We start from the raw sequence: 8,566 nt of genomic DNA, 5'->3' as shown, positions 1-8,566 counted from the left end.
GGCTTTGAGCAACCTGGTCTAGTGAATAATATCCTTGCCTATAGTAAGGGGGGTGGAACTAGATGATCTTTAAGGTCCCCTCCAACCCAAACATTCTGTGACGATTCTACACAATACTTTCATAGGTTTGGTGCAGTGGAAGAACTTAGCTCGCTGCCCAAAGAAACTGGAAGAGTGCTGAGCAGCACACAGGACAGTTGTGGTCCTTGAGGGCATCTGTCTGCATCTTCCACAGTACCACAGGCTTGAACAAACTGCGTATCAAGGGGGATTGAAGTGCTACCAAACCAGAATGGCAGCAAGGTAGTTTGTCAGAAGAGCTGATGCCTTTTATTAAACCAATGAAATAGTGGGGAAAATAAAACATTAAAAAAAAACCCGAACAAATACAAGTCTTCAGGTATGAAAGCCCCTTCTGAGCCCTGCAAGAGGAGCTAAAGTGGGAGTCGGCATGGTAGCACTTTCATATCTGCATTGCAACAGGGATGGAGAATTAGGCCCGCTGCCAGAGGAGGAGGTGGAGAGGACATTTAAACACGGTCACCGTAATGGGTACAGGTTAAAAACCATGTCATCGTTGCCGTAGTTGAGACCCACATAGTGCCCTCCCTCACTCTCATGTCCTTCACTTCCCCTTGGAGGCGCCGAGAACTGTCAGTGGTGCTGTGTCCCACTTGCCATGGGGCAGGGGCTTCCCTGAGGCACAGGGTAGGGCGGCAGAGGGTGGCAGCCGCCGCTGTAGGCCAGTAGGGATTTGTCCTCACAGGATCCATCCCCGAAAGGACCAGTGCTAGACCTGAAGGGGCCATGTCCATCCTTCGCCATGGGCAGGGCGTGCTGGGTGCCGGACTGGGCGCAGTGCTGGGGGGAAGGGGCTGCGCAGGGGGCAGCAGGGCCACCACCAGGCTTCCCGGTGCCGGGGGTGCTCCTGAGGGCCGGGCTCCTGCTCCAGGCCGGCACCTCTCCGGAGCCCATGTCCTCCCCGGTTCTGGAGTATGGCGGCCACCCAGAGCAGCTGCCCAGAACTGGCTCCCGGGAGCTTTTGCTTATGTGTCCCCTGAAATTATCTGGTAGCAGGTGAGCGTCCGGCTTGGAGAGAAGAAAAGGCAGAGCCTCCTGTGTCAGCACTGCACCTGTCAGAGACTTGGGAAAGCACAGCGTGGTTTAGCAAAACAAGTAGTAGTCTGGCAACATGACATAACACCCATCCTGTATGAGACACTTGTGAATGCATTCCATTAATGCAGGTAATGAAGCAGGCGCTGTAGCAGAACCTCCTTGTGGGGTAGTGCCAGTGGGCTTTAGGGGCAAACCGAACAGCGCTCCCAGCTCACGGATCTGGGTTTATTTCACCAGATTTTGCTCAAAGCCTGTTTTACACCGAAAGAATTGTTAGCCCTTGCATTCGCAGCCCTTGTCTTCCGCTGCCAGCATATATTAAAGAAGCACCTGAAAATTAAATTACGCTAGTACATGTGACACCACAGATTCCTTTTTTCCTATGGAGTCTGTAAAAGCTACGTATGATGTTTTCAACTGATTGTTCTGAAGTGATCTTTTCACTGCGATAATATTATGCTTCAAATTTTCAAGACTCTAAGTCTATTTCTAATTGATAAATTTTCCTGACTTTACATTTTTTTACCTCACAAACAGAAATTTCGTTCAGGGAGGGAGCAGCACACGAGAATTATCTTTCCGGGTCTTTCGTTCTGGATATTTCACAACTTCCTTAATTGCCCTAATTATTGGATTATAATTTTGCAAACTGTACTTCCTTTCAGAACACTCATTCTTTGCTACCATTTTTGATGAGTACCTACAGGTCTCTCTTCTTTGTAATTCTGCTTTTGCATCCATTTAATTATAGTGATTTTGCTGACTGCCAGACTAGCAAAGCTCCTTTCAGCTGTCCTCCACTCACCATGAGAAGAAATTCCAACAACCTGATGTAGGACCCAGCCCACCTTCAGCTAAAGACCGGCTGATGCCATAGGGAAAACATCCTGTGTATCACTTGCTCTATTTTGGGCTCTCATTCTTTTCCTCCCTTGTCTCTTGTGAGCACATGAAAATCAAATCTTTTCAGAAGACTTTTTGCAGATTCAGTGACACAGATTCTACATGTCAAATCACACTCTGGAGTTAGTCGTATCACAGCCAATCTTGGCAGAACACAAATATGATGGGTTATTTACCCCCAAAAAACCTGCTGGAGAGCCATCAACAGGAAAGCCAGCTGAAAGTAAATAGTATCACTCCAACAGCACAGAGTCAGACCAGCTGAACAGCAGGCTCTATAATTAGGTATTTAAGACATCTTTGGTCTGTTTCTACTCCCACATGTTTGAAAGTGAAAACACCAGGAAGCTGTTGTAGGAAGGGAAGGAAGAAGACATGTCTAGAGGAAACTGACCTCAGTAAGATCAGTAGGCTCAGGTATAAATTAAAAAAGCCACGTGGCTAAGTAACATCTAGCTCAAGACTATTCTAGTGTTCATGGGAACAGAATTAAACCATTGACATGAAAATCATTGTTTCTGTATTTGCTAGAAATTCACACAGTGGCTCAGCTGCTTTTTCTTATGCTCATGTTCCCAGGCACTTCTGTTCCCAGGCACTTCTGTCACTTGATGCAACCTGGTCCAAAATCTGCCAGGAAACGGTCCCTGGCACATGCTGTCCTCCTGACCTGTGCCAGGGCATGTTATCTTGGAACACAAGTTAGCACTGGTCAAATCCATGGCAGGGACCATGAGAACAGTGACATGACTGAGTTTGTCCTCCAGCCCTGCTTTGTTCAACAGTATAAATGTAAAGTTGTGCTGCCATCATGCCCGAAGAGGCTCCAGGCAAGATGTGCTGGCAGTGGATGATCAGGCAGGATGCTCAGGATAGCCCTGCTCTTTCTTGGACTGATCACGGGGAGGCAGAATGCGGAGGTGTAAAGCCTGGTCTCACACAGACCCAAAGCCAGATAGCCTCCACCATGCCTCAAACCATGGATCACTGACCTCACAATTTCATAGATTGATAATAAAAGTTACCTCAATCTCCTGTATTCTTTTTAATCTTGGAGAAGATGGAGAAAAAGCTGTTTGTGCTTTTTGGGTTGATCTTCTTGCTTCTGCTTCTAATTTTGTTTCTGGACGTGGATGGTCATGAGCTCCTTTGGACTTTAGAAAGTAATTATGATACGTTCAACTTAGAAACAACCTTGTTATTAGCCTTAAGGGAGCAGAATTTGTAGCACAGGCCAAAACCACACATATGGCCTGATTTAACACTTTGTATTTAATAAGGCAATGTGCGCTTGCAGCGCAGAAAACCAGCCTTATCCGGGGCTACATCAAAAGAAGCATGACCAGCAGGTCGAGGGAGGGGATCTTCCCCCTCTACTCCACTCTTTTGAGATCCCACCCGGAGTAATGCGTTCAGCTCTGGAGTCCCCAACATAGGAGGGACGTGGACTTGCTTGAGGGAGTCCAGAGGAGGGCCATGAAGATGCTCAGAGGGCTGGAGCATCTCTGGTATGCAGACAGGCTGAGAGAGTTGGGCTTGCTCAATGTAGAGAAGAGCAGGCTTAAGGGAGACCTTAGAGCAGCCTTCCGGTACCTAAAGGGGCCTACAAGAAAGCTGGAGAGTGACTTTTTGCAAGGATATTTAGTGATAGGACAAGGAGGAATGTCTTTAAACTGGCAGAGGGTAGATTTAGATTAGATATTAGGAAGAAATTCTTTACTGTTACATATAACACACAGACGGCATTTTCCATAGACAGTCACTTGGGTAGAACTGTTTCCTACTCTAAGATAGCCTCATGCTTATGCATGGTGCCTGGGAGAAAAGATTGAGATAACATGGCATTTCTGATTTTCTGAGACTTTGTTGGTTTCTATGTACCTGAAGCAAAGTGATTCAAAATCAAGAGGTTTTCATGGGAGCCTAAGCGAAAAATCTAATATGCTGGAGAATCACAATAGCATAGACTAATTTAGGTTGGAAGGGAGCTCTGGAGGTCTAGCTCAACCTCCTGCTCAGGCAGGATTAACTTCAGGGTTAGATCAGGCTGCTTGGGACCTTGTCCACTCATTGAGAAAATTTTTCTCCTTACAGTCATTTGATCTTGTCATATTCAATGACCTTTATTTGTTGGAACAAAACCTGTCCTTAATCAATCTTGAAAAGCAGTCTTTAAAATTAACTTGGACAGTGTAAGGTAATTTTATACCAACCTGAAAAAATATGAATTGTCCTTCATGCCTCCAGAAGTTGGTAACTGGGTAACCCCTGTGGCCTCGGCAGGAAAGGAGCCGCAGGGGCCCGTTGCAGTTTGGACAGCATTTTCCTGGAACAAAGATGGTGGGAAATATTTTCTATATGACACTGATCAGATGACTCCCATGTGGTACAATGGCTCCTTGGTAGTGGATTGCAAATTCTGTTTTGGGGCTTAGAAATTACACTGAGAAAAAACTATGCTAAAAAAACTTTCAAACGTAACCAAAAACCACTATAAGCAAACTAATAATTGCCTTTATTCTGTTCCAGTATTAAATATAATTGGCAAAAATTATTTCTATTATAGCTTTATTATCATTTTTTGCATTTATTATCATGGTCTGTTTTAGTTTTTTAACTTGGCGGTGTCCAGAATTTCATGTGTTCTTGTCTGATTTTGATAGAGGATATCATTCTGACCTCAGCAATTGCTTGAGCAACACCTCTCTTTAGCCAAAATGTTCGTCAGATCCAGAAATCAGTATGTGCTAGCTCTATTGAACAGTCAACAATTGTTTGGAATGGTCTCATTAAAAAAGTGCGTGTAGCTCATGTTCTTTATTTTCAGTGTGCTGCTCCAGTGAAATGACTATTTTCCAGTCGTCATAATTTATGATCAACTTCTTTCCTGCAAGACTTGTCTCCTGAGTTACTTTTGGGCCCATGCAATAATGAAGGTCAGTAGGCACAGCACAGCAGGAAGCTGCCTGCACTGCACAGCTTTCTCAGTAGCCTCAGTCATAGGCCTGAGAAGGCTGGGAATCAATCTCCAGCCATCAGAAATAGAGATTAAAAAAGAAAAAAGCAAGACCACCCTGCTAAGCAAACAACTCCTGCCCCAAAAGTAAGAAATGTAAAAGGCATTGTTCTAAAATTAAGAGTTGCATTTGAATATAAGGAATGGCAGCTGAAAGGTTGGACAATCTCAAGGGAATCCTCTAGTTTGATTTCTTTTGTGTAGTGTTCACTTATGAACTGCCATATAATGAACAGCCATGCTCATACTCACGCTGTTGTTTTTGCCTTGCTTTATCACATATGGCTGGTCTTAGGTAGATCTTCCTCCCATCCAAGGTTGAGCAGTCATTGCCACAGACCACCACCCCAAGGCAGGACTTTTTTAAGATGCGAGAGTTGTGGTTGTTGGTGTTTCTCATTGCCCAGCTGCTGTGATGCCTCTGAGCGTTTTTATCTTCTGAGCTATAGATATGCTTTACGTAGGAATCTGGCCATTCTTGAAACCCATCTATCTGTCTTACATCCTGTGGAGAGACCAAAGCAAGCGATGTTTTAGGCTGAGGAAGAGAAGAGCTTGTGCAAGAGCCCAGCAGACCTGGTCTTCTGCTGGGTGTCCTCTAGCCTAGGTGAATCCAGCACCCTGTCAGGTGATGTTGGTTGGCAGGACGGAACAGTGGAGAGAAGGCAGAAAAGCCACAGCTCCCCATGGCTCCCTGTGAGCCCCAAAGCATCAGGAAAGCCTGGCCAGGAGGTTGTTCTCACTCATCCATGGGTCCAGCTCAGTACAGGACCTACCTGGGAGAGGAAGGTGAGGTGCCTGACGTAAAATAGCAGATACTTTCCTTGCAGGCAGCAGTCACCACCTGACTAACTACTGTTAGCCTTTTATAGCAGACATCCTGCTTTGCCTTTCAGGCTATTTGCAGCAGTGTTACACTGAATCATGTGGCTTGATTTGACTCAGTTGACTGGAAGAAGGGCAAATACTGAATCAGATGGAGACTATGCCCACATTTAGGTGGGTGTTTAGTTCTGGACTTTGGTTTGTTTTGGCCTTTTGCTGTGAAAGACTTCCATGGTGATTTTTCTGAAGTCCAAAACAAAGAAATCTGGCATCCTGGTCAGGTTTTATTTTCACTGCTATGGACTAAGCTACAAAACCAAAGGACAACACTGTAAAGAAAAATACAAATAAATCTCAATGGAAAAAACCCAAACAACAAACAAACAAGGGACCAAGCACACATCACCTCAGTTGGTACAGTCAACACAGTGAAATGCATAAGTTGCAAAGCACCTAACCTATCCATAGTGGTTTTGAGGTAAACGATCTTGTAGGAGTGTAAAACTTATTAGGAATGTCCTTAAAATTGCTGATCCCAGCCACTGAGAGCCATTGCAGCAGCAAGAACATCAACTGAAAAAACTCCTGTGCTCCCTCTAGAGCCACCAGATAGTGTAGGGAAGGGTGTGGAGCAAGCCTACAGACTGAACTGCAGGTGAAGGTGACCTTGGAGTGGAGGGAAGGGAAGGAGGCAGCCTGGAACACGGAGGTTTTGCATGAACAGCAGTGGCACAGTAGGGAAGAGACTGAGATAAGGTAAGAAGGCAGAGTTAGGAGGTGAAAGGCAGAACTGGGTGTTGAAGGATTGCAGCAGGAAGAATCTGGCACAAATATGTTGAGTTGAGGGATATGGAGATGATGTTTGCATGCAGGGTGCTGTGGGCTTTCCGTGGAGAGCATGGTTGAAATTTTTAGATAAGAGGACTAGAAAAGGACTGAGGGATGAAAAGATCACTATTCTGCCTCTCAGCAAATCTCTGCAGAACCAAAGCTTTTCCTAGGTGCTCATATGTAGCCTGCATGTGGAAAGCCAGCCCACCTGCCTAGAGCCCAAGCTGCAGCAAGGCTGAGCACCCAGAATTGCAAAACAGTCATGGGTGCTGTGCTCACTTCTCATAAAACACTACCCAGGGCAAAAAGCAAGTCCTGGACATCTCTAATTCAGCACTCACAGCAGGAGATTCCCCCCCCCCCCCCCCCGCTTTCTCTGCACCTCATCCACCAATGGACTAGAAAGACAACGCATCTGCAGCATTACTATTTTTTATGTATCAGCAGGTCTTTCAATAATACATTTAAGGAACAATGCATGGAACCTTCAATATTTGCTCAAGGCTTTCTAGCTTTTCAGTAAAACGCTGTCCCATACCTGAAGGTGGCAAAGAGAATAAAGGCAATGAGGCATAGATGACTAAGTATTGAAGATCAGCGATGAAGCGGTCAGATGACTGGTCAGAACTTTATACATTTCTAAGACACAGACACATACCTGGGGAAGTTTGATGTCATTGATATCCCAACTTGTCATTTCTCCATGCCGGGAAGCAGAGTCCTCATGCTCCATAACAACATCATCTGCACCTTTCAGCATTTTTGAATTCCTTCCCAAAGTTAGCGAGAAAGGTTTTCCTGGCTGCTTTTGAAGTTCACTGGCTGTCAGCACTCTCAGGCAGTTTACAACCAGGAAGCTGTTTCCTGGAGCTAGATGATAGAGAGGCTGCTCATTAAAGATAAAAATCAGTGTTCTTCTGCCAGAAAAACTTGTTCCATTAAAAGTTTTGCAAGCTGGCAATGCAGTGGAAAATATAGCTTAGAGATAGCCTGTGATGTTACAGAGGCAGTGTTAACAGCAAGCAGATCGTGCCTTTGTCATCTGTTTTGTTTTCCTCAGTGTCTTCTCATACCATGTTTATAGTCATGTAACTCTGCTCACAGGCTCCTTGTACATCTGATCCGATTCTGGCTTAATATTTCCAGAGCCAAACTGATTGAACAGAATGGCTGCTAAGGGCTCTTTGAGTTGCTGCTTTCCCTTTAGGTATTTCACACATCACACATGATAAAGGTGAGCAACAAGAGGGGGCTGCTACATCATTTCAGGTGAAATGGCACTCAACTATTTCAAATATTGCTGTAATCTCTGAGAACCTACCAGTTACATGAAGGGTTGGGCTACCTGTGTTTTCCTATTTCAACAGCAGCCTGAAGTAAAAAACCCACCAAGGTATGTTTGTTAAAACAAACATTTTTTTGCCCAAAATCCTGTAAAGTAGGCAGTTGCCTTACTCCAAATTTCAGTACCTGAAAAGCTTCATACCGTATCCTCAGGGATCCCATGCATGAAAAAGTTTTGGAGTTTCTTTTCTTTTGACAAGGAGAGAAAAGGCAAATCAGAAAATGAACAGGCCAGTTTTCTCTGTATGGAAACTGGGAAAGCTTTAGTGGTTCCAGGAAGGTCACTGCAATTTATAACAAGGGTTTGTTAAAGACTACTGAGCAGTGGAAGGAATAAAATATACTTGATGCTATTCTATCTCATAGACCTTATTAAGCATAATTTATTTTATTGTTATTTCTAGCTCTGCATATGCATGGCCTTTGGAAAGTGACTTAGCCTCATGTCCTTAGTTTACGCATTACAAAATACTTGTGATCTTAATTTCACATATTGTATTATCACCTTTAAAGCAAGAGTTTCCAGAT

General features: G+C 44.5%; 1 protein-coding gene across 1 annotated transcript; it reads right to left on the bottom strand.

Annotated features, from left to right (window-relative positions):
• Positions 1-654: 654 nt before the first annotated feature.
• Positions 655-7,553, bottom strand: GCM1 (glial cells missing transcription factor 1). The gene is made up of 5 exons (XM_030491169.1): positions 7,353-7,553; positions 5,291-5,543; positions 4,236-4,348; positions 3,048-3,176; positions 655-1,143 (listed from the first exon to the last, which is right to left on the bottom strand). Exons 1-5 carry the CDS (start codon positions 7,452-7,454, stop codon positions 655-657), a joined length of 1,086 nt encoding a protein of 361 aa, XP_030347029.1. The 5' UTR covers positions 7,455-7,553.
• Positions 7,554-8,566: the final 1,013 nt, after the last annotated feature.

The sequence above is a fragment of the Strigops habroptila genome, chromosome 6 (assembly GCF_004027225.2).
Source record: "Strigops habroptila isolate Jane chromosome 6, bStrHab1.2.pri, whole genome shotgun sequence".
Lineage (NCBI taxonomy): Eukaryota > Metazoa > Chordata > Aves > Psittaciformes > Psittacidae > Strigops > Strigops habroptila.
The sequence above is the reverse complement of the archived record's forward strand: the minus strand, read 5'-3'. Positions and strand labels throughout refer to the sequence as shown.

Coding starts and splice junctions, on each gene's coding strand:
- GCM1 (XM_030491169.1), bottom strand. CDS start 7,454: ATGCTGAAAGGTGCAGATGATGTTGTTATGGAGCATGAGGACTCTGCT. Junction 5,544..7,352: donor ATGACATCAAACTTCCCCAG/GTATGTGTCTGT, acceptor GTCTCTCCACAG/GATGTAAGACAGATAGATGG. Junction 1,144..3,047: donor AAAGAATACAGGAGATTGAG/GTAACTTTTATT, acceptor TGCTTTCCCAAG/TCTCTGACAGGTGCAGTGCT.